The sequence below is a fragment of the Ostrea edulis genome, chromosome 6 (genome assembly GCF_947568905.1).
Source record: "Ostrea edulis chromosome 6, xbOstEdul1.1, whole genome shotgun sequence".
Classification (NCBI taxonomy): Eukaryota; Metazoa; Mollusca; class Bivalvia; order Ostreida; family Ostreidae; genus Ostrea; species Ostrea edulis.
The window spans coordinates 70,036,901-70,063,830 of NC_079169.1; the positions used below are offsets into that span (position 1 = coordinate 70,036,901).

General features: G+C 35.2%; 1 protein-coding gene across 2 annotated transcripts in view; it reads left to right on the forward strand.

The window, feature by feature from the left end:
• The window catches only part of LOC125679725 (PAX-interacting protein 1-like), a 43,810-nt gene that overhangs the window by 13,012 nt on the left and 3,868 nt on the right, over positions 1–26,930 (forward strand). The window contains exons 2-19 of one of the 2 annotated variants that reach the window (XM_048919168.2): positions 1,647–1,784; positions 1,981–2,024; positions 3,143–3,203; positions 3,341–3,454; positions 5,989–6,465; positions 10,285–10,512; positions 10,714–10,858; positions 11,232–11,323; positions 12,623–12,718; positions 15,194–15,328; positions 16,664–16,785; positions 17,052–17,236; positions 17,388–17,431; positions 17,639–17,733; positions 17,980–18,076; positions 18,552–18,720; positions 20,165–20,265; positions 22,641–22,775. In XM_048919168.2, the coding sequence (XP_048775125.2) occupies positions 1,647–1,784; positions 1,981–2,024; positions 3,143–3,203; positions 3,341–3,454; positions 5,989–6,465; positions 10,285–10,512; positions 10,714–10,858; positions 11,232–11,323; positions 12,623–12,718; positions 15,194–15,328; positions 16,664–16,785; positions 17,052–17,236; positions 17,388–17,431; positions 17,639–17,733; positions 17,980–18,076; positions 18,552–18,720; positions 20,165–20,265; positions 22,641–22,775 (2,478 nt within the window). The remainder of the gene's footprint in view (positions 1–1,646; positions 1,785–1,980; positions 2,025–3,142; positions 3,204–3,340; positions 3,455–5,988; positions 6,466–10,284; positions 10,513–10,713; positions 10,859–11,231; positions 11,324–12,622; positions 12,719–15,193; positions 15,329–16,663; positions 16,786–17,051; positions 17,237–17,387; positions 17,432–17,638; positions 17,734–17,979; positions 18,077–18,551; positions 18,721–20,164; positions 20,266–22,640; positions 22,776–26,930) is intronic. The other variant, XM_048871050.2, reaches the window with a different exon arrangement.

Genomic DNA, 26,930 nt, shown 5'->3' on the forward strand with positions numbered 1-26,930 from the left:
AGCACGTGCATGTACGTGTGCTGAATTCTGATTGGACGATTTTAAAATCGCTATAACTTCCTTATATTTGGTGGAAACGTTATGAAATTCACACTGTGGGTATATGATACAAATGCCTGTTGAACGACATCAACAAAAATTCGGAATCATGTGCGCGTGTATGCGCGTGCAACGCTTTCTTTCATTTTTTGGTACTGAAATGACCATATTGAACGTACTACATGTAATTAAAGGCTAAAATAAAATGATTTTTTGCTATAGAATCACAAGGACATGACTTTTTAATTGGGGGAGGTTTGGGGAACATATGTAACGGTCCCCGTTACAATTAGAACTAGTTTACATATTTGGATTTGTGTGCTATTTTTTCTTATAACAAATATTTAAATGACTCCGCATCAAAATAGTAAAGTTCAAAACCGGACACTGAGACATCGGACATTTCGGTCCGGTGTAAAAAATGATGCATCGGACCTCAGGCACTGTTCATCGGTCAGGTCCGATGTCTTTCACATAGACTGTGGGTGCCTTTATATATCTAAATAAATTAGATATATATATATATATGCAAACCCGCTATTTTGGGGACTAACCACGAATACACATATATGTAGATGTACTTTTTAGCTCACCTGAGTGGAAGGCTCAAGTGAGCTCTCTTGATCAAAATTTGTCCGTTTTCTGTTGTTGTCGTAAACTTTTCACATTTTCAACTTCTTCTCCAGAGTAAGAATCACTAGGTCAATTTCAACCAAATTTGTCCAAAAGCATCTTTGGGTGAAGGGCTTTCAAATTTGTTCAAATGAAGGGCCATGTCCCCTTCAAAGGGGAGATAATCATAAAAGTATAAAATTAGGGTAGTGTAATTTAAAAATCTTTTAAGAACCACTGGGCCAGAGGAGCTGACATTTACGTAAAAGCTTCCTGACATAGTGCAGATTCAAGTTTGTTCAAATCATGGCCCCTGGGGGTAGGATGGGTCCACAATAGGGGATCAAAGTTTTACATGTAGCAATATATAGAGAATATCTTCTCAAGAACCAATGAGTCAGAAGAGCTGAGATTTACATGAAAGCTTCCTGACATAGTGCAGATTCAAGTTTGTTCAAATCATGACCTCCGGAGATAGGTTGGGGCCACAATAGGGGATCAAAGTTTTAAATAGTAATATATAGAGAAAATCTTCTTCTCAAGAACCATTATGCCAAAGAAGTTGACATTTACATGAAAGCTTCCTTACATGATGCAGATTCAAGTTTGTAAAAATCATGGCCTCCAGGGGTAGGTTGGGGCCACAATAGGGACCAAGGTTTCACATGCAAATATATATGGAAAGTCTTCAGATTTGGGCCAAAGTGACTCAGGTGAGTGATGTGGCCCATGGGCCTCTTGTTATTTTTGGCCTAATGGAATGTTGGGGCATCAAATGTCTTACAGACACAACCACATTAAGCTGTACTTATATATATCACTTGGCTAACGTTACATTGATATATATATATACCATGTTGAAGCCTGTTGCAGGGGCATTTACTGAGTCTAGTTTGTGTTGATCAAATATTATCACTGATGTATTGACTGTTACAGAGTACTGTTACTAAAATATCTTTGTCTGAATTCTTACCACGAATTATTTTTGTCTGTAGGTCATAGATTTACTCAATGATGGAGGTGCTAAAAAGGACTCGTACCTTAGTGAGATGGTTAGCCATGTCATTGCAGATGACTGTACCCAGAGTGAATATTCCGAGGCTAAAGAATTGTTTGAGCTTCCAGTGGTGACAGTAAGTTTCATTGGTAATTTTTAAGTTTTTAAACTGATTTGAAATAATAGTGACACAAGTGTTTCATAAAAAGTGAAATAATTTGTTAATTATACTAAATATGCAAGCTTAACAACCATGGATGATATGGAGTTGGTGCTGTCTTTGTAATTTACATACCAGTTTCTAAATGTAGTTTTTTGTTTTTTTTTGACAGAGTGACTGGGTCAGGTTGTCTGTTACATGCAAGAAACAACTTGAGTATCCTTTCTTTGAATAAGAACCAGTGACTTGACGTCTTTTATAGATATGGAAGATTGTTTAAATGTTCTTAGTAGTTTGGATATGAAATTTTTCTTTGCACATTTAAAGCCTTGAGAGATTTGGGGTTGGTGAAAATTTGGGATAGTCTTTGTTAAATGTGTTTTTAGACAGGTGAGCTTTTCTGATCACTTTTTGACTAGCATCTGTCTTGTCTGTCCATAAACTTTCAACTTTTTTTTGGCTTCTCCAGAATGAATTGCCATAAAACATGCTCAAGTGAAGGGTATTTAAAATTGTTCATTCAAGAGTCACATCATTTTCAAAGGGGAGATAAGTAAGAAATAGTGAAAATATGGTGGTATCTTTTAGAAATCTTCTCAAGTTTGAGAATTACTGAACCAGAAAATAACACTTATTGCAAGCTTCTTTAATGGATGGAGATTTAAAATCAAAGAGATCATGGCTCCCAAGTGTAGGGTGGGGCCATGATTTAGGGGATCAAAGTTTACTTGGGGATATATAGGAAATGTCTTTGAAAATCTTCCCCAAAACAGCAAGGCCATAATTAGGTAATAATGAGATGCAGGCATCCTCAGATAGTGTAGATTCAAGTTGTTTTTTAAACCAGAGGGGGGGGGGGGGGGGGGGGCAAACGAGATGTGTGTTAAAGTTAAGTTCATACTTTCATGTGTAATCATGAAGGGAAAACCGTATGATTAAGATTAGGATCATTGAAATTGGTGTACATGTTCCCCATTTGCTGTAGCTAAGTATATTTTGGTAAGTAATAATTTTGCTTCTTTAGTTATACTTTATTGGAGTGAATCCATCGTAAAACGTTTTATCGATGCTTTCTAATGTTAGAGAAAGTGTCCAAAGAACACAGAGCCAGGTGTGTGGTTTTTTTTAACCAAAAAAACCGGGTTATTTGGATGTTAACCCTTCTCTAAGCGCTACTGCAGTGTAGTTACTGAATATTGGATGGGCCTGTTTTACAAAGTGACATTGTTCTTGTTTTGTGTATATGTAGTAAAAATCTCACCTTTGATGAATATACTTGGTAAAAGCTTACATTTGATGACACGTTGCTTGTGTAGATCCTTGACATAATGCAGCTTGACGTTGTTTAGTCCAGACGAGGTGATCTTTAGTGGAGTGATAGCTTGTTGTTCTCAGGTATGTTGTCAATTTTATCATGTATATATCAATGTAATTAAAAAGTCACCTTTTAACACTTTCCTCAACAAAAATCTTGTTGAATCTTTATGAAGAGAGAATTTTGTTTTAATTTACTACACACTTTCTTTTGATAGTTGAAACCAGACGATACTAACGCTCTTTGGGCGATGTTAACAGCCAAAGGAGGAAGATGTCGACAGACCTTGGATAAACAATGCACTCACCTCATTACTGGAGACAAACACGGGGTAGGATAAACAATACACACACCTAATTACTGGAGACAAACTCGGGTTATGATAAACAATACACACACCTAATTACTGGAGACAAACACAGGTTATGATAAACAATACACACACCTAATTACGGGAGACAAACAGAGGCTAAGATAAACTATGCACATATTTAATTACGGGAGACAAACAGAGGCAAGCAGTGCTCCAAGTTGCGAGTAAAATGGTCGCATTTGCGACCAGAAAATCGATTTTGTGACTAGAGATTATATTTAAGTCGCATTTTTGTGAGTGGAAAAAAAATGGGCATCCAGTAAAATGTTGTAATCGGGATCGGGAGTCTGAATAAATATTTTTCAGTCTCGGTCAAAACAGCGTTTGAAAGCAATCAAGATGGCGGTAAAACGAGGGTTATAGCACTTTGGACTTAGTGAAAAATAGAAGCCTCGGCATAGTACATGTAACGAAGAAATTCACAGGCTAGGACAAATAATGTGCATGTAGTATGTACACAAACATATATAACTACCGGAAACACAGTATACAATAATCAATGCACACACCAAATTTTACAGTAGCAATTATTCATTTTATATCCAGATATCCTTCTTCATACCAAATACTGTATTACATGTAAATGTACATGCTTGAAATTCTTTCTTTCTTTTTTGTTTTCGGTTTTTTTGTTGTTTTTTGAATAAATTAAATCTATGGATAATTAAGATTGTCTTTACCATACTGTATACTCATATAGCTACATGTATAAATATATCTTCTGAACATGAAAACAGATTTTCTCCATACAAGATCAATCCTTGATGAACCTACATGTAAAAAAAAAAAATGCCTAGTTTCTCTGCAAACCCAGAAATGAAAAGTGAATTTTTCAAATTAAAAATGATTTTCAAATCTTTCAAATGAACACGTTAGTCTATGTCTAAATTTTCAAAGCCACATGCATGTATTTCACATGCTGTAAAGCAGAGATTGAAAGATCAATACATTAAGATATGGTCGTCTGATGTAAACGATTCTGCAAAAGGCCAGATATGCAAATTTTTTAAACATAGTTTTGGATTAATTAAATATATTCATAATTTACCAACAAAATTAAGAAATTGTTCTTCTGCTGTCTTCTCCATGCATTGTAAAATGAATATTGTTAGTTATGTAGACACATACAGGGGTAATACAGAAATATGGGGTCCTTGAAAAAGTTGCCTCGCCCAATTTGGGTTTTTTCCCCCCAGGACCCCATATATTTCTTTATCACACCTCAGACAAAATTGTTGAAATCTAATTGGTCAGATCTTGGTCACATGACGCTGTGAAAAAAAACGTATCATGCGAGTAAAATCCGTATTGGGCGAGTAATTTTATTTATCGTCGGGGTTCGACTTGCAGCCGTGTCAAAAGGAAAGACATTTGACTCCCCACATATACAGTTAGAGGTCTTCGACGTGATAAATTCGTTACACAGTTAGTTAGTGACCTGATACGGAAAAACACATGGTGTGAAAAGAAAACCCGTATCGCCCGATACGGGTTTTCTTTTCACACCATGTATTTAAGCCTCGCCCGATACGGGTTTTCTTTTCACACCATGTATTTTTCCGTATCAGGTCACTAACTAACTGTGTAACTAATAGTATTACCCCACTAAGTGTCTACATAATGAATTTATCCTGTTGATGATTTTACGTATACATTAATTAAAGGCATATTGACATTATTCATTCTTGATGCTTTTCTGATGTACATGTATGACAATAATAAATGACTGCAATGTATGTATTCTTGAGATACTTTATCAAACATACAACAATGAAAAAGTGGCTGCAACATTTAAACCATCAACAACGGATAGAAACAAGTTTTTCAACAAACTGTAAATTCCAAAATTTATTTGTTTTCGTATACCTATTGATATCATAATATGCGCTGACTCCAGTGACAGATATGTTTTCTCATAATGTCATAATACACATGTGGTCAGTAAACCATGTGAAAGGGGCATATTGACAATATTAGGTTAGTAAGAAACATAATGTATGTAGTATTGGTTTCAGCCAATGAAATTGCAACATTTTTATCAGATGCAGGATGAATGTGAATATACATATTCAAACTTTATTTTGTTTATATTTTATGAACTTTATGTATACAAGGTTTATACCTCATGTGCTATTTTACATGGATTGATTGAATCTTGATCAACGATGCACATATCTAATTAGTGGAGACAAACATGCACTAGCAATGCACATATCTAATTTAATAGTGGAGACAAACACGCACTAGCAATGCACCTATCTAATTAGTGAAGACAAACACACTAGCAATGCACACATCTAATTAGTGGACACAAACACACACTAGCAATGCACACATCTATCTACATGTACTTGGAGAAAAACATGGGGTAGAATAAACAATTTACACTGTAATGATTGATTTTTGCTACTTGATTTAATTAGCAACATTTTAAAGAAACCTTGGCACATCTCTGACTTGGTTACTGATTATGTTTTTAATTTTTCATTAAGGCTAAATATGAAGAAGCAATTAAACATGGAGGAGCCATTAAAATCGTATGTCCAGACTGGGTAACAGATTCTTTGGAAAAGAAGGAACGACAAGATGAAGCACTCTATCACCCTAATCTGCTAAAATCTCCCACGGACTCAGCAACCCCTCCCTCTACTCCCCCTCCCACCGTCAGGTCCTCCCCCTCAGAGCCAACTCCTATGGATATTGAACAGCAAGAAGAGCATGCCAAGCAACAGGCGAAACTGAAGTTAAAGGCTCAGGCATTGCAACAGCATGGGAGGATTCATCAGAAACAGGAAGTGGCCGTCAGTCGTACGCCAGCCAATCAGGTGATTGCTCAGCAGCTAGCTGCCGCTGTTTTAGAGAAGAGACTAGCCGTTGAAGAAGGAAGTCACAAGGCCCGAACCTCCGCGTCCCCGGTCACTGCTAATGCTAAACAAGCTCTGGCCCTAATGGTCAGCAGTCGTCTACAGGTTTGCTGGGTAGCCATGTCTGCATGCAGCATGCCTGTGTTTCATGGTCTGTTGTTTCTTTCTGCCTCAATATTAAAATTTGTAAAATGTTAATCAGAATTCAAAAAAGAATATCTGTCAGAATGTCAGATTATTAGGAAGTGCAATGTTACCCAGAATTCTATATAAAAAAAATATATATAATATTTTAAAATGATCCATACCATCAAACGCCAGTCTGATTGAAATTAGCTGCCTAATACACATCTTTCTGCGAAAATTTTCTGTAAATGATATATTTGAATTTCTAACAAAAAAGTGAATAGTGCATGTATACCTATAGTAGGTTTTCGGTTAAAGTCCTGGGACAGTGTATATGCATTGATGTGATGTCTGGCGTCTTTAATTGATTGTCGTTCTGCGCATAATATATTTGATTTCTATTACTTTGAGAAAGTCTTAGAGATTTTGGTTATGGGTTAAGGCTGCAACGGGTAACCGAAATAATTTTTTTGGAACCGTGACAGCCCTAGTTATGGTGTCGTTGGGTTTTTGATCAGTTGCGGTAGTTTGATATTTATTGATGCAGTCTTTTCAAGGGCGTTGGAAGTGGGTGTGACACTTCAAGTTTGTGTCTAAAATTTTTCTGTATGTCCCACTAATTTTCCATATCTCTATTTCAACCATTCAAAAAAAAAATCAAATGCATATATAAGATAACACAGGAATTTCCTTGAGCTGACCCTGATGTGACTATAGTGTGGTTTTGTCAATGGTCAACCAAGGCTTGATTTTGATAGTGGTAGAAGGATCTTCAAGGGGAAAGAAAGTGGATGTGATACCTGTCAGAATGTCATCACAGCTCTTCTGTAGTTTTCTTGGAAATCTGGTTATGGTGACATTTAGAATAGTACTCAAATTTGGCTGTAAATGCATTTGGTCACCATCATGATGACCATTGATGTACTAAGAGGCTGATGCAAAATGATATTGAACATGCTGTTATGTAAGGGATATCAGTTTTTTTCTCTCCAGAATGATCTCATTATCATGATCATGTGTCCTGTAAATTTTCCTTGTACAAATCGCATACTAAATGTGTATTATTTTTCATACTTAATTTTATTTTTACCCTTACCCCTACAGTTTGTTAAATGGAGGTAGTCATTATTCCCAGTTCTTCTGTAACATGGAGTCTTAGGCACTCTTCATTCTGTGTCATTGTAAAAGGTGCAATGTACATAGGGTCCATTTGTGTGTTTTCGGACTTTGCTTTGGGACAGAGAAAGTTGGATGTGTGTCTTCATAAAAACCTTACTCATGGCAGCTTTAGAATTTGGGAAAATGTTGGCAAGTCTTGGTTAGTACATGGCGTTGTAAATATTCAGAAAGTTCTATCACATTGTCTAGTTATGAAGGACAGGCGATACAGTAATTATTTTGATAAGTTTCTAAAACTCGTAAGCTAGCTATAGACTCGAGATGTTTAAGTAAGTCTTCAAAGTCTTTTGTTTTCACCAAAATCTTCTTAATCCATTTATTAACATTTTTTAATGCATATACATGTACATGGAAATCTGTTTGCATTTTTCCCTTTATTTTCTCTCGTTTTGGAGTTTGACTGATGATGTTTTAAATTTACTGAGGCAAAAAGCACACAGTGACCAACAATGAATAAGTGACCCCTTGTTTGAAACACCCAGCATATTGTCAAGTAATACTCTACTAATTTAGAGGAGGAAACTCTTTAACAACTACCGATGTATACAAAGTTAATACAGTTTACGTAGATTATGATATGACTGTAATTGTGTTCAAAGAAATTATTCCTATAAAGGGGAAACTACATTCATGTACTATTAAACAAGATAAAAGCAATTCTGTACAACTATATATTATCTCAGTTTAATTATATTAAACAGTGGATGTACTTAATCACAAAATTAAAGTTGCTCATTGACAGCGTTGATGCAGGAGAACGCCGTGTGAAGTCAACACTTGTTAGTTACGTACATGACCTTTATGTTAGGGCCGTGGATGTGAAGTCAACACTTGTTAGTTACGTACATGACCTTTATGTTAGGGCCGTGGATGTGAAGTCAACACTTGTTAGTTACGTACATGACCTTTATGTTAGGGCCGTGGATGTGAAGTCAACACTTGTTAGTTGCGTACATGACCTTTATGTTAGGGCCGTGGATGTGAAGTCAACACTTGTTAGTTGCGTACATGACCTGTAAGTTAGGGCCGTGGATAGGCATCCCCATGCAAATGAGATTATTTAAATGCATTATACATGTGTAACAAGGAAACTGATTTTGATTGAGTTGAGCATATTCGCTTAAATATCTGCTGTACAAAATATGTGTGATATGCAGAGCACACTGTTGACTTTGACTTATGATGTCATGCATTGTTTACAATTGTGGGAAAGTAACTATTTCAACAAAACAACTTTAGTGCAAGGACATTCACTGGATATTTAAATTCTAAATGAAACAAGAGTTTTAGGGATGTATAGTAATCAAATGTGTTTATTCTCTCCGTCCCAGTATTTGTCTGTGCCATACCTTTGTAATTAATCTGCATCAGAGGCCCATTGTCGGCTTGGTTATGGTGAGATGGTGTTTCATGACCCAGCCCAAGGTCATTTGTACAAGGTCACTGGTTGAAATGAATTTGAATTTTTTTTTTTTTTTTTTTTTTTTTGGTCTGTGCCAAAACTTTGTATGGAAAAACATTGGTCATACTTTGTGCATTGGTTGCTGATAAAAAAAAACAATGGTGCATCTTGGTCCGGAAGTCAGAACAGGGGTAATTTTTATTTGTCTTGTCCCTTCATTTGACTCCCCATTCTTATCACCTACAACAGGTGAAGATGAAGAGAATTACACGCATAGTCTGGTCCGAATTTATGTAACGCAGGGATCATAGAAGTGTGTACGAATGACACATTCAATTTATGCTGTGTATTGAATATGCTCAATTTTGCATCATTTACTTGCAATAAAAATCAAACAAGGATATCCACATTTTCTGGATATATGTGGTCATACAATATGATTATTACATACTATTCTATCTTACCATGTGTATAAACTGCTTAACAATTTCCATCACATGCCGTGTTCTTGATCACTTTAGGGTTCGTTTGATATCTGCGGTTTGTGTGATTTTTATCACATGGGGGATGTAGGGCACTTAAGACAGTCGAACATCTACATGTAAATGTTGTTGCACTTCACATGAGCCAAGTGTGAATTGTTGATTTTAAAAAATCAGAACTTTGGTTCTTCATATTTTTGATAATTTTCGTTTGCATTAGGATGCCTATATATGACCTTGACTTACATGGGGTGTAGGTCTTGGAATGCTTTATTAAATGCTAGTAATCATTTGGCTACCACATTGTTAAAACATGGACAATATAAACAGGGTATTTATTGCCGAAGGTTTGGTGTTTTATTGTATGCGTGGTTTTCTCCCCTTACCATGTATACCCACCGCCCTTTTTCTAAAAGCATCGAAATTTACACAAATTAATCGTGAAAGATTTCAGTGCATATACAGGTCTTTAAATGAATGATTGAACTCTGATTAAAAATGTCAGATATTCACAATAATCTGTACTAATCCTGAATGTGATTTCCTCCTCCAACAGTTCTCTCACAGAAACTGTTTCCATTTTGGTTATGTATACAGTAACATTTGTGATCAGAATGCTCATATCTTTGCAGTGATGAAAAAAAACAAAAAACTAACTGGTGATGGTTCAAGAGCATGAAAACGAAAGATATCAATGTTGTAAGGGAGGTAAAAAATTCTTTGTCTTTTTTCCAGGGAACACGACCGAGGCAGAAATCCCCTGGCCGACCACCCCAGTCTCACATGTCAAGATCCCCTGCAGCTATGCCACCTATTCCCCACATGCAGATACCACCCTTAGGACTGCCGTCGTTTCTGCCACCAGAAATGCAGCGTATGGGCATGCAAAGACCCCTTAGGAACATCACAAATAAAGCAGACCAACCCCAAAGTATCCCGGGAATGATGCTTAGCCCAAACAAGGTGAGAATTTGCTCTCCGCTTCCAGTAGAATTGCCAGACATACATGTATATGATCTTTGATTTATGCTGTAAATGGAATGGTGTAACGTGCATATCCTATCCATGAACCATGACGGCTATAATTTGGTTAATGTGTTTTCAAATGAAATTTTTAATTTCTGAATGCATCAAAAGGAAATAAAAGTATGATGTATATTTTAGATGAACCAAAGGATGCCATTTAATGCTGCCATTCCCCCCGGACACAGACCTCCCCCACCTCGTTATGTTCCTCCTCCTATGGGTCAGTCCCGCCCACCAATATCGATGCCAACTACATACTGGGGTCATGATCCTTCAGATAATTGTAAGTAAGATCAATTCATCAGCTACTTGCTAAATAGTCATGGAGGCATGTGTAAAAGATCAAATCACATTTTTAATAATTGTTCCTAAAAGGGGAGGGGGGATTCTTCAGTATCAAGTTGAGAATGTCAAGATCAGTGGAAAGAACTGAATTTGAATCAAGTCCCCTTAAGCATGCTGTTATTTTTCTTACTTCATGAAAATTAAACCCCCAAAAAATGATTCTACAGGGAATTTCCTACTTTGGATAGCCCATGTTTTTACTTTAGTATTGTGCTTCCTGAAATTTGAAAGTTGAATTTATTCATTTGTGAAGTCAAATACATGTAGCCATTTTGTCTGGAAGGATGCCATCGTTCTTTGTTTCATTTCAGTGCCACCAGAAATGTGCCTGTTAGGGTGTGTGTTTTACATCACAGACTACTTGAAGATTGTTGGTCAACCACAAATTGATAACTGGAAGAAGGTGAAATAGTAGCATTGTTAAAGATTTGAAATAATGTCACTATCAAGTACACTTGTCATCTCGTCATATCACCAGTGGCAGGATAAAGTGTTTGACTAGTTTAGTTGATCAATTTAATATTAATGAGAATAATAGATTGTCCTAAACATATGTAAACACATTTCGTTCTTGAATTGTTTTGCTTTTTAGCCCAGCTTAAGTGAGCTTTTTTCTGATCTCCTGTTGTCCGTTGTCTGTCTGTCCGTCGGTAAACTTTTCATATTTTCAACTTCTTCTCCAGAACCGCAGTGCCAATTTCAACCAAACTTTGGAAAAAGCATCCTTGAGAGAAGGGCTTTCAAGTTTGTTTAAATGAAGGGCCATACCCCCTTGAAAGGGGAGATAATCACAAAAATATTGTGGGGTAATGTAAAAATCTGCTTCTTAAGAACCATTGGGCCAGAAGAGCTGAAATTCATATTAAAGCTTCCTGTCATAGTACAGATTCAAGTGTATTAAAACCATGGCTCCTGGGGGAAGGGTGGGACCACCATAGGGAATAAAAATTTACATGGGAATATGTTGGGAAAATCTTTAAAAATCTTCTTTATAAGAACTATTGGGCCAGAGAAGTTTACATTTACATGAAAGCTTCTCGACAGGTTAAATGCAAGAAAGCAAAAAATATAGTTATGCACTTTAACTCGTTAAGATATATTATTCTGAAATGCAGTCATTTTTATTTTTGTTCATCAATTAGGTATGTATACAATAAATGGCAAATCCATCAGACTTCCGGTATTTTTAATTGCTGAGTCTGAATATGGAATTTGCTAGTCCCAGACTTTGGGCTTGAAGAATTTTTATCCCCTGACATAATTTAATGGTGGTAGGTGGGGGTGATGATATACATGTATGACAGTGCATTGACACTTTTAAATGATCAGGTTTGAAATCTATAGTCATTGTAAATGTTCACAGAAATTATTTGTCACAAGATTTATGTATGTGGAAATAGAAATTATTTGTCACAAGATTTATGTACTCGATATCAAGGGTAAAATACTTAAAGAATAAGTGGTTGGGACTTCCGAATCACTTCGACAAATACATGGCATTTGAGATATCGGTGTTCAAGATACCGAAGTTCCACTGTACTTGTAAATAGGATGTAAAAACATTTATGGGACTCGCTGTTTATTAGATACAGTTTTGTTTACACTGTCATTTTTGCTTCAGCATTTCAGAGTGGGGACCTGCATACCACTGTGTCTGGGGTGTCTGAACATGTAAATGAATATATTCATTTTATCCTGACAGGTGATCGAACAACATGGCGGCCAAGTAGACCCAGCGTACTCTAACCGTGTCACTCACCTGCTGTGTGCGACGCAACACACGGATGTCTTCCATATAGTATGTAACATGTTCAAACTACAATGTAAATGCTTTTGTATGGCTGCTGTCATTCTTTTGAAAGTGTAATTGCAAACGATGTGAAAATGGTTTAACAAAGAACATGAACAGAATAAAACCCTATTTTTTTACTCTGTATGAGCACAGATACAGCAAATTTACAGATACGCTGTACCGTGTATAATGAAGTTCTTCTGATTCCCTGTCAACAACTTTCTATATCAAAATTAAAGTACTAAATGTGCAGGTAGCTGGGGTGCGTGTTGAGAAAATGTTATTCCTTAGGCCTACATGTACTTTCATTTCATGAAACTCGTAAACATTGAGAACTAAAGGCCTACAGAAATATTCTAGTTCCCTCAAAGATCACAATCATACAAGACTAATGTTTTATAAGAATTTCTCTCAAATATTTATCGTGGTCACTTTCAAACTTCTCTTAATTTAGCTTTTCAAACTTTTACTACTCTGGCTCCCAGATTACAACTTGTACTATCTAACCTTCCGCATACAAAATATATCTGTTCATGTTTCGTGTTAATACCCAATAATGTTATTCATTTACTTTCAAATCAAATTTACATGTGCATAAAAGCATTGACATGTGGGTAAATAGTGCAATGTTAAGTAAACTGTTTTATGAAATGCAGCGAGGAAAAAAAAACTGGGATTAATGTGATAAGGCCAGTCATCGCGCAAACCTGTCAAACTGAGGGAGAAAAAAGTTAATTTGATAAATTTTAAAAAGAATATCTTTGGCCTTTGTAAATTGTAATATATCTTTAAATGTATTATTCAAAATCTCAGACACATGCACATATGCAGAAAATTGCTTTTTAATATTACAATACAAACATCCTGATAATGAAAGCATATGATTATTTTGGCAATGATTCAAATCACACTGATACATGCAGATTGTCCATCTTCATAGTCAAGCCCAAAGCTTTGCTATGAATTCCAACTAAAAATTTATTATACCCCCCGCAAACGAAGTTTGGGGGGGGGGGGGTATACTGGAATCACTTTGTCCGTCCGTCCGTTTGTCCGTAGACGCAATTTGTCCGAAGTTTATTTCTAATACCGTTGGACACATTTCATTCAAACTTTATGCACATCTTCTATATATTATGTAGTTGTGCATCTCCTATTTTCATTGAAATATTTTAACAGTTATAGAAGTTACGCACATTTTCTTTTCATTTTTGGGGTTGCGCACTTTGTCCAGAGTTTAATTCTAATACCGTTGAACAGATTTGATTCAAACTTTATTCTCATCTTATATATATAATGTAGTTGTGCATCTTCTATTTTCATTGAAATATTTTAACAGTTATGGAAGTTACGGACATTTTCTGGTTTGGTTGTACTTGTAGTAATAGACACAATTTGTCCAGAGTTTATTTCTAATACCGTTTTACGTTCATAAGTCAATCAGGAATTGAAGAAGTGGAAAGAAGTTCAACAATGAAGTTCAACGTGCTTGCATTAAATATTTCCCATCATCTTATATGCCCCGCAGGGGGTATTAGTCCCATTAGGACAGTTCTAGTTGGTTTAAGTAACAGAATGGGTAATAGTGATTTACGGAAATATGTATAACTGCACTATAAACTTTTATCCCCTTTATGCATGTAGATTTATAAATAAATATACAGTATTTGGGTTTTTGCTTTTATTAAAAAAAATCAATTTTTATTTGATTTTTTTCTACTACATCATTATTTGATGATTTCTACTTTCATTTTTACCCTCAGATATGTCCTGAGAACTAAGTTTTAGCTGCTGATTATTTCTGTTAGAAACCACTCCTAATTACAATGTAGATTTATTCCTTTTATTAAGCAAAGTATCCTTGATAAATTGATTAAAATCTTGAAGTAGATACATGTATATACAATAACAGGAAAGCCCTTTTAGTAATGAAGTTAAGCTTAAATCATTTTATTATACACAAAGCCCCAGACCAATCGAGCCCAAACCAATGGCTATGTTGATAAAATATTAATCTAATTTTCAAACATATTACTTATAAAGGTTATACATGTACTTTGCCTTGTTATTGTAATCTGCTGAGCTATTCTCATACCAAATTTGTTCTGAATTGTAAAAAGAGAAATCTTTATACAGATGTAGAAAATTATAGATATAAAGAACTAAATCTACATACTGTACTGGTCCCCAGAAATTTTTGTAACAGAATTTTACTTTACATATATTATATATACGTGTAATAAAGAAAGATGTTTTACTTGTGGTTTCATCATTTTCCATTGGCATCAAATCTTGGTAGTTTTGACCCCCCTAATACAGTTGATTTTGTTGATACTTAAAATTTCTTTTTATTCACAAGAATTTTATTTTCAGGAAAACGTTTATTTTGTTGTTTAAATTTATTTTAAATCACATGGTTGTCTTGATGAAAAAAGTTTAAAAACAATGATGACAAATTTAGTATTTGGTTTGGATTATCAGGCTCTGAAGGACCAGCGAAGAGTTGTGACGGCTTTCTGGTTGAATGATGTTCTGGTGAAGAAGAAAATGCTGCCTCCGTGGCAAGCTCTCCATCTCCCTATTATATACGGAGAGACTAAACCCTGTAACAATCAGGTAAATCAACTGAAATATGTTTCAAACAAAATGGATTTGTGATTTAAACAACATTTTATTATGTATAAAACATAAATGGATTAGACAACAGGCATTGCCTATATAAACCTTCTCCATACAAAATGAATAACAGTTTGTCAGATTTGTAAAACAAAGTTGTCAGATTTTTTACACATGCAATATCATACTTTTTGGATTAAACATTGTATATCAAGAGAGGTAAAAATTCCCATGTTTTGATTGCAATTTTCATTATCTTTAAATTCTTAGTTTGGTTGCTTGGAAGGAGAGGTTGTTAATCTTGTCATAACTTTGCAATATCTCAGAATTCATGAAAGCTTTTAACAACAAGCAGGACAATAAATTCTGCCAGGTGAAAAATTTTGTAAGACCCCCACATTTCTAGTAGGACCCACAGAAATACTCTCACAATTTATGAGTCATATTAAATTAATTGCTGAATTATATATGTCACCATCTTTTTAGTTAGTATGCATATTCTGTTTCAAAAACCAGGCAAGATGTTCCCTTTCTTGACTGCTGCTGAATAGTATACCCGGGTTGTTTTTCATTTTCATATGCCCATCTCTTTTCCTGTTCTTGGGGTTCTTCCTTTTTATGCTCCCCGAAAAAATTTTGGGAGTCCGTCCGTCTGTCCGAGCTCTGTGTAAACTGATCTATATAGTGTTATACTATATATACCATTTGCATAGATTTTGCCAAAACTCTGGTTGCAGGAGTTTTTAAATCAAAAAGCTATGAATGATTATACCATTTAGATGTGTCGTATAATCGTAAAAAAGCTATGAATGATTATACCATTTAGACGTGTCGTACAAAAAAGCTATGTATTATTATACCATTTAGATGTGTTGTATAATCATGAACTGCACATGTTTCAATATACATGTAATACATGAAAGTAATGGAGACTTGGAACTTTAATATTCAGAGATAGTAAAGTGATAATTTTTTTAAACAGGACATTAAATTTTATAAGCTCCTTAATCTGCATATATTTCTAATTACATTAACACTTTCCTGAGAAGTGAGAAATATTATCAACTATTCATTTTACATTAATCTAAAAGATAATGAAGATTAAATGTACTTACAATGTAAGCATGGAAATTCATATTTTACTTCAGAAATTCTAACTTGGGATTTAGATTTCTCACATAGTACTTCTGAGGAAATAATGTTGTATATTCTGAAATTTTCAGAACTTAAATATGAGATTTTGAGGTACATCACAATAAAGTCTAAAAGAAATATTTGATGAAGTTTCTAGTAGGAAAGTTTGATTGTGATTCTGTGTGTGATTTCTCCATGTAGATTTTGTGTGTAACAAACTTTGACGGAGAGGAACGCCTGAGAATTAAACAGATGATCAATGCTATCGGAGCCAAATACACCGGCTACATGACTCACGGGAATTCAGCTATCATCTGTGGCAGGTAACAGTGCATGGAAAACATGACCAGATATAGAAATACCTATAAGATAGATACACAGTGTGCTCAGTGTAGATGAAATGGACATGTAATGCATTTTTGATGGAAATAACATTGGTATAAAGTGTTCTTTTACTGAACAATGAATTAGGATGCGAAGGTTTGAGTAATTTGCCTTTTTAAAAAAAAGAGTGTGAAGTTTGCATTATTTTAGCACCTGTACATAAAGAAAGGTTATTAATCTTTTAGTTGCATTCTTTACTCCATAGGTCAGATGGAAAGAAATATGATAAAGCCAATGAGTGGAAAATTCCAGTGGTAAACGTTCAGTGGTTAAGTGACCTAGTTTTAGGACATCTGGAAGCTCTCAAGTTGCCTGTCAGCCCTAAGTATCGCTTTCTTGGGCACGAGAACCAGTTTAATCTAGATCTGTCAAAAGTGCTCCATTTAATGGGTAGGTGTAGTAAATGTGCTCGTCTTTATGCATGTGTAATGTGTGAAATATGTATTGAGAAGTTTGTGATAAAATCTATACAGAAGGAGAAAATATTTTTCACTGTTGAATGATAGATTTTTATCTCTCAAATGAATCTTAACTCTTGCAGTTGGATGGCAGGTTCCCCTGAAAATTCAAAAGGAGACTTGGAAGGTAGTTTTACAAATAGTCCTAGTGTAAAGTCTTGGAGTATCTATTACATTGTTTTTTACATAGAGCAAATTTCAGCAGAAGAAATGAAGAATAAACAAGTATTGATTTCCAATTAGGATAGATGATTTTGATACTGGTACACTGTAGGTAAAAAAGAAAAAGAGGAAGGAGTGCATTGAAACATGAATGTTGATTCAAATTTTGTAGAAATTTATGCCAAATCAAAAAGCCAGACAAGCCCAACAAAGTCAAGAGAACGAACTGCACAAGGACATCAGCGAGCCAGCAGTGAAGAAACAGAAGTAGGTGCATCTTATATTATACATTACATTGACAACCAGTCAGTACAGTACATTCTATTAATAATAAACTTGATAACCATGCAGTGACACGAAGTTATGCAGATTGACAAACTTTTTCGTGAATCCAACCTTTTGAAAACCTACAAGCCTCACCTGAATAGATTTATTCTCAGAATTACAAATCATTCACAACCGTACAGTATATCCCACTTGTTAAATACTACAGAAGTACATTTTTTTTTGTAGATTGAGTATAGAGGATCCTACCATTTTGCAGAACGCAACACAACCTGTGATTATTTTCACTGGATTTCCCAAGGGTCAAGTGAAAAAGTTTCAAATGGTAAAATAAAAACAACAGCATTCTGTGCAAAATTCTGTGTTACTAGTATTTGCAGTTTTGTGCATAATGCACATGCATGTCTGGACATGTCACTTTCTACAAATCATGCTCACAGTGTATGTAATTACATTTATTTAGATAAATTTATTTTTTACAAGAGAGAGGACATGTGTCATAATGATTCTAAGTTTAAAGATTTTCATGATTTAAGGGGGGGGGGGGGGGGGGGGGGGGGGAAGGGGGGGGGGGGTAGGAAAAAAGCATGTTGGGCATTTTTGTGGGGTTGAGTAGGTAGATACATCTGTTCTCTACTACAGTAAGTTTTTTTTTCATGGAGGATTTGAATTTGTGGGTTGGTCTTTGACAAGAAAAGGAGAAATTTAAACCCATACAAAAATTCTGTGTACAAAGTTAAGAAACAGAATACCTCCAATATGATATGAATGACGATAGGTAATACTTTTGATTGTTGTAGATTGTGAGTCAGCTCGGAGGATTATCTACAGAGAACCCCAGACTGTGTACACATCTTGTAGCCCCCTCATTATCCAGAACCATGAAGTTCTTCATCGCCATCAATGTGTGTCAACATATCGTCACCCAGGAGTGGATAGAGGCCTGTATGGCCCAAGGGACCTTTGTTGGTAGGCATCATCAGTCTTTTCCTTGCATTTTAACTTCATGTACCTGGTCTATAGAAGCAAAAAATGTACAGGTATTTCATGTCGAGTTTCTGGCCATTTTTTGCTTCCATAGACCAGGTATATGTAATTAAAATGTTGCAGTCGGTACACCTGCCTTACAATTTTACACAGTGTTGGTCAGTTTTTATAACTGAATTCCACAAAAAAACTATAAACATCCATGCAGTAGATCCAGAAATTTTGATGCATGAGTTATTTTAGCTAACATGTAGTGTGGCAAAATGGAATCCATAACTTGTTTACCTACAAGGAATGTGCACTTAATTTTTTACTGTGTCGTATGTGGTTGGTCAGCTATCCTCATAGTCAACTTTTGAAACATTGTATGATGTAGGTATGGATTATTAGCTCGCCGGAGCTGAAGGCTCCAGTGCGCTTGTGATAAGACTTTCAGATGGCATGTAATGAATGCATACTAATTTGTGAAGATATCATAATTATAGTAAATTGGCTTTGTCGTCAAAACTCTTGGGCAAATTTTTATAAAATCAAGTGGACAAATTTTCTCGAAACATTAGACCATACAGCTTTAGGAGAAATATCCAGAATTAAAGGGAGATAACTCGAGGAATATATTATAAAGTAGTGGTGACTTCCTGGAAATGATCTGTGAATGCATGAGAACTTGAAGTAATGCCAGAAGTATTATAGGAAATTTATGCCATTTCAACTTCTGAGCCAAATAAGTGCGTGACTTCCATTCTCGCAAATGCATTTAAATACTTATTGAGACAATGCTGCTGGAGCGGTCTTTCAGAAAAACTTAAGTCAAAGTTTAACGGAAGAAGTATTGTTTATCCGGTGACATTTTCTGTGCCATGTTTTTAGCAGCAATCATATCATTTGTCCACGATTGATGATAGGTTTTTTTTTCCCCTGTGCTTTCGACCGCACACTACCTCTTTAAGAAAAAAGTATAACAATTAGGCCTATATAGTTGTTTTGAGTTAACTCTTCCAAACTTTCAAAATTGTGATTGTCATCGAAATGTATTTCATAGCGCTATTTCATGTATGATCAAGCCCTGGGCAAACCTCATTTCATATGAGTAGATAATTCGTATTATGTCATACTACATGTATCACAAGTACGCATTACTTTGAGGGTTTAAAGCGTATTTAAATTTGCTAATGCGTAATTGTATGCATGATTTTCAACTTAAATGCGTATTTGGTAAAATTTAACGAGTATTTATGCTGATCCACACCTTATCTGGAGCTGTGTTTAAGTAAGGCTTCTACATTTATGCTGTAGATGATTTAGTTGAGGAATTACCAGTAGAGCATGCTGTAGATGATTTAGTTGAGGACTTACCAGTAGAGCAACGTTATCTACAGACTTTTGGTTGTATAAACATCTAACACAAAATGTGTGTATTCTGTAGATGAGACACCATACAAATTGAGAGATGCAGCGACAGAGAAAGCTATGGGATGTGTTTTAGATGACTCGTTGATGCGGGCTCAAACGAAAAAGCTCTTTGAGGTTTGGTTTAGTCATGCAATTTGTTTCTCACTTATTTCAGGTTTTTAGCTCACCTGAGCCAAAGGCTCAAGTGAGCTTTTCTGATTGAAATTTGTCCAGCGTCTGTTGTCATTAACTTTTCACATTTTCGTCTTCTCCAATATCAATCAAATTTGGTACAAATCATCCTGGGGTAAAGGGGATTCAAGTTTGTTCAAATGACCCATGTTCCCTTCAAAGGGAAAGAATTAAGAAAAGGCAAAAATAGGGTGGATTCATTTAAAAATCTTTTCAAGATTTGGGCCAGAAAAGTTGAAGTTTACATGAAAGCTCCCCAACATAGTGTAAATTCAAGTTTATTCAAATTACGGTTTCCTTAGGGAGGGTAAGGCCACAATTAGGGTAAAATTTTTAGATGGGGATATATAGGGAAAATATTTAAAATCTTTTTCTCAAGAACGAATGGACCCACAGGGGCTAAGCCCGAACTCTGTGATACCATAAATATAGAAAGTGGTCTATCTCTGACTCAGATTAAAAAAAAATGCTCACTTGCTTCAATTGCCCAAAAAATCGGAAACTAGGTGTGGTATGCATAATATGCCTGTTTGCCTGCATAGATTAAATGTTTCAACTACCTGCATGCCAAATTTCAAGCCACAGGTTCGTAGAATAACGGATACATGTCATTGTTCTTTTGATTTCACATGTCTATTTTTACTCCGACATTTACTGCTCCAGGTCACCGGGTGGTTACTCGCCTCTGACAGCAGCGAAATTCAGACCTATCAATGAAGATTTCACATCTGCTACTTTCTTCCTCATAATTTGATAATAACTGGGCACAAATCATCCTTGGGTAAAGGGATTCATGTTTGTACAAACGAGAGGTAACGTCCTTCTCCAAGGGGAGATAATAGCGGAAATACACTGTCAAATTTTTAAAATCTTCTATAGAACCAGCGGGTCAATTTCTATCAAACTTGGTACAAGTCATCCTTGGGTGAAGGGGATTAAAGTTCAAATGAAGGGCCTTGCCCCCTTCAAAGGGGAGATAATCACAAAAATACAAAAATTGAGTGGGGTCATTTAAAAATCCTCTCAATAACCACTGGGCCTGAAAAGTTCAAATTTACATGGAAGCTTCCTGACAGTGCAGATTCAAGTTTTTCAAATCATGGCCCCAAGGGGTAGGGTGGGGCAACAATAGGGAATCAAAGTTTTACATTTGAATATATAGGAAAAATCTTCCTTTCAAGAACCACTGGGCCAAAAAAGTTCAAATTTACATGGCAGTTTTCTGACAAATTGCAGATTCAAGTTTTTTTTAAAATCAATGCCCTTGAGGATAGGGTGGGACCACAATAGGGAATCAAAGTTTTATATTCGAATATAAAGGAAAAATTTTCTAAAGAACCACTGAGCAAGACAAGTTCAAATTTACATGGCAGCTTTGTGACATAATGCAGATTCAGTTTTGTAAAAATCATGGCCCCCATGGGTAGGGTTGAGCCACTGTATGGAATCAAAGGTTTGCATGCGAATGTATAGGGAAAATCTTGCCATGGGTAGGGTTGAGGCACTGAATGGAATCAAAGGTGTGCATGCGAATGTATAGGGAAAATCTTGAAATATGGGCCAAGGTGACTCAGGTGAGCAATGTAGCCCATGGGCCTCTTGTTTGGATTTTGTAACAGTACATTATCTCACATAGAGCACTGCATAAGTTAAGGAGAGGGTATGATGTTATCAACAGTCTATTTGTATGTTGAAATGGACATTTACATTTATCATTTTAATGAAACAAGAGGAGGTGTGGTCCTATATCTGGAGCATATAGTTTTTGGTTGTCCATATGTTTGTTGCAAAAAATCTTAACCAAAATATTTATCCTTGGTCTTATCTTTTACACCATAAGGGGTGGAGATTTCATGTTTAGTATGTGTATTTCTGCAAGACCTTTCCATTGACACCAAAATCTTTGACCTTTACCTTTGACCTGGTTCCACTTTGTTGTAATCCAGGGGGCATCAGTCTTTCATAAACACATATTGTTTAACTTTGAAATTTTGAGGTTTACAAGGGCCCAGAAAGTCTGCTATCAGAAAATACAGTATAGCAGAAAACTTTCACAATTTGAAACTGGGTGGATTTAGATTTACCTATTACTCTTATGTAGTATCAAATGATTCTGGGCTAATTTAAGGGGACAAAATCAGTTTTCAATGTGTTGGATGGAAATAAGGTGGGGCTAAATCTTCCCATTATACAGTAGTATAATTTTGCATGTATGCATTCAGTATCAGATTAAAACAAATGTACTTCTTACCAATGTCAAACTACAGTATGTGTATAATCTAAGGGTCATGTAGAAACTGAACTTTCATCTTCTGCAGGGAATGTCCTTTTACATATCTCCGAGTGTTTCGCCACCATTGTCAGATCTGAAAAAAATCGTAGAGGCAGCTGGAGGAAAGGTGTTGAAACAGCGACCAAACTTGCTGACATTCACAGAGCATAAAGATGAAAACGTAAATTTTTTGTATAGTTTTATGTAAATGAAAGCAATAAAACTGGTGAAAAAGAATATTATAGGAAAAATTCTGATTGCTATTACTGAAAATTTGTAATAGCTAAATTAAGACCTCACACACATATACTGCCTTTCTGTACAGAGTTCGGGACAATTGTGATGTCATATTCAAACATGTATTATGAAATGTAGGGGTGAAGCAATACTCCACTTACAGTACCCGCAACAGTGTTCTTGACATGATAAACGATAGAACACGATACACGCACGATGGGATAGGATACACGCACGATACAATAGGATACACGCACGATGCGATAGGATACACGATAAACCTGATAAACGCAAAACCTGATAAACGATCTTCACGATAGACCTGATAAACGCAAAACACGATAAAAGATCTTCACGATAAACGGAAAACCTGATAGAAATGTTGTAAATTTAGAATCAATTTAGACAGAACAAAATTTTAATACCGACAACATAATTACATTATGTTGGTAATAATACTGAAGGATTTCAATATTCATTATACACCTAAAACGTATAATTTCTTTAATACACGGTCGTACTTTAAAAAAAAAAATTTTACGCCATCACAGCTAAAATCAGAAAACTAAATTGTATGCGGTATTTAATTCATTATTTGATATCTATTTGAATTTTCCCAGCCAATGATTCTAAAATTATAATTGTCACCTAATGTTTAATATATAAATTATACAGTGAATTCATTCAATGTAATATAATGTAGTGATATCATGCTTCAGTAGCTCTCTAATTCTAATGTCTATTATCTTGAATGTGAAATAAGCCAAGGAATATTTTGTGTGTAGCGAGGAGGGGTTTATTTTGCATCAAGCTGTAAGTTCACCGGTCATTCAACAATGACAGTTATTTTCATCATGACCGCTTTAAAAAAGATCCACTGCATTACACCAAATCTTCATACGTTAGATATTTCTACACGATGAGTGATGATTGATATCCATAAGTAATTGGAACAGATGTATTTGAATTGATATCTTAATAACAAAAATAAACTATGGGGAAAAAAAATAAATAAAACACGGCTTTTTTAAATTCACAATTTTGAAATGCTTAAAAAAATGTGTTTAGATATGTAAAAAAAAAAAAAAAATACAAATAATCATCAAACCCAGTATTAATTTCCAGTATCTACCGGTACAACTATTGGTACATGTACAAGTGTACAAGTAAAAAAAACAACAACGATGACAGCCGAGTCGTGCCCAGTTGGACAGACTTCTGGGAGATGCAACACCCTTGCACCGTTTTAAAACTTAATCTTCTAAATGTGTCAAATACAATGTCCCTGAGAATGTTTGCAGTCAAAACACGGGTGATACACAGACGCGCACAAGTTCAATGGTGGGTATATAAATAGAACACAGGTGGGGAAAAAAAATCTGAAGAAAACGAGCCTTTATTAAAATATATGTAATAAACAACGTAATTTACCGATTTTTCCTTTCAAATCGGAACTTCCTATTTCTCTGTAAGTGTTAATGAAAAAAATAATTGTTTCTAGACAAGCAAATGTTTATGAACTGTACATGAGTGAACATTCAGATTTACTGTCCCCTGTTTGCTCGGCAAACCAACGCCTACTTTTCATGTTACTTAGAATGAAATTGTGATAAATTTTCACCCTTTCTGGACAGACAAATAGCTCTTCTTCAGCCTTAAAATCGACAGCTTTATGTTCTCCTTCAAATATACTGTCTTTTCTCGATTCCTAAACATAGCTTCTTTAACAAAACGAATAAAGCTTTCGAAAAGTATCGTACTTTTTCGTAAGATTTGATATACAATTTCGATAGTTTCCGAAGCTACACGATAAACTATTTTCATGATAAACGGAAAACCTGATACACGCAAAACACGATACACGATAGACCTGATAAACGCAAAACACTACGGAAAACCTGATAAACACAAAACACGATACGATAGGATACACACATGATATGATAGGATACACGCACGATAGGAATGTCAAGAATAACATTGCGGGTACTGTAGAGTACACAAGTCTCAATTCAATTATGCATGAATAATTTGTAGGGAACACTTCTAGTATACTGGTCCCCAAAATATGGCGCTAAAATAAGTGTCGCCGAAGGCGATTTAGTATACCTGTCACGCGATCACATTAGTAAAGTCGTTAAAATGGCAAAAAATCGCAAAATTAAGTCCAAACTTGAATTCCTTGTGTAAAATGAAGATTAAAAAATTGGTTTTTAAACATTTTTTAAAATTCAATTTGAAAACAGAATGCAAAAAGACGTATATTTTATGTTCCAAAATCGGTAGAATCCGTTGTTTAGGAATATTGTGACGTGTGTATCTTACGTAATTCTCCTGAATATTATCTAGGGCTGTGCGGTGCACCGAAAATTTCAGTGCACCGCGATTCATACCATTCGATTCAATGCACCGATTACAAATTCTGGATTTCGGTTTGGTTCGGTTTAGATTTTACTTATATCAAAACAACAAATATGGAGTCTGAGTGATGTGCAGAACATGTGGTTTTTTATGCAACGGAGATTTAAATCACTACTGTGTCGAGAGTTAGCATTATCACCACTCAAATACCAACAGAAGATGGTCCGCAAGATCATTGCAGTTTATCTTTACATGACATATAGCATTTCTGTAAGTGGTGGAGTGAAATCAACATCGTAGGTAATGACACAGATTTGACAGTTAATATGAGAGAAGTAAATCAATAAAAGAAAGATTTTCAAAGACTCTTAATTGATAGAATTGTTGAATTTTTGCATATCAATGAAAACAATATCATATACATTTTAGATTCACTATAGATTTGTTTAATAATCCAAAACTTATGCAGTACATTAATATAACAAATTTTAATAGACTGTCAGTGTTTTCTTTTTTCTATCAAAGTTACAAAATGGCATTACAAATAGATATGATGTTTACAAATGACGACATATAGTTATATAACTTGAATAAAATCAAATCAAATATGCCACTCATTAAAATTGTTTAATTTTTGTGCTGTCGTTAGATAAATTGGACTTAACATGAACCGAGTCGAAAATAACCGAACCGTGCTGTTCTGAATCGAGACTGAACCGAATCTAGCTAACCCTGAATCGTCCCAGCCCTAATATTATCGTCACTGATGTTGATGAATGCAAACTGTATATCTTCTGAGATTGAGAAAGGATATTGATTCTTCCTATTTTGCAAAAAATATTCTAGTAAGTGCAACATTGGGGAAAAACGTTTTAATTGACATTTTAGCCCACAGATACTTTTGAAATGGGGGGGGGGGGGGTGCCCCCAACATCCTTGCTTAATTTCTTAAAAATCTATATAATAGACTCGCATGATCACCTTCACTTATCGGGGGCGGCCGTCCCCAAGTTCCCGCTTAATTACGCTCAATCGCCGCAGGGCTTTCTAATAAATTTTATTTCACGAAACATTGATGAGTTTCACGTCTCAGCATCCGAGGCGAAAATGCAAATAGCAGTGTGTTTATAGTCCACTTAGCAATGGCAAGGGGCATAACTGCTCATGTACAGTCGCGTGCTATTGGGGACCGATATACTAGAAACTTCCTATTTGTGGTGTTTGATAATCTGTATGTTGCTTCTTACTTCCTTGAAATAAGATTAATAGGTCTCATTTGTAACGATTCGCTAGAACGTGAATTTACTTTACATTGAACATACATTTATATATGAATGACACAAGGCTTTCCAATGAATTAAAAACAACACTCATCAGATATGCAATTTGTATGAAAGTAGAATGAAAATTGATAAACATTGTTTGAAATTTAATGATATCATTTGTTTCATTTAGATTTTAGTAAAGTTAATTAAGGTCCGTGTACACTGTACATCTTCAGATGACATTTTCTCTCCTTATGGCTTAAGCACAGTTCCCACAATAGTGCTCTTGAATTCTATGCCTGTGTGGTCAAAATTGTATTTCTTTCTACCAAGCTGAGAAAACCAGTCATGCTTCTTTAAAAACATATTTTATAGACTATTTCACAGAAAGAGGGATTGTTTGAGATGGTCATATCTCAACAATATATATTGTTTTTGAAAGGTTTGATTCCTTAAAGAGATACTAGAATTGT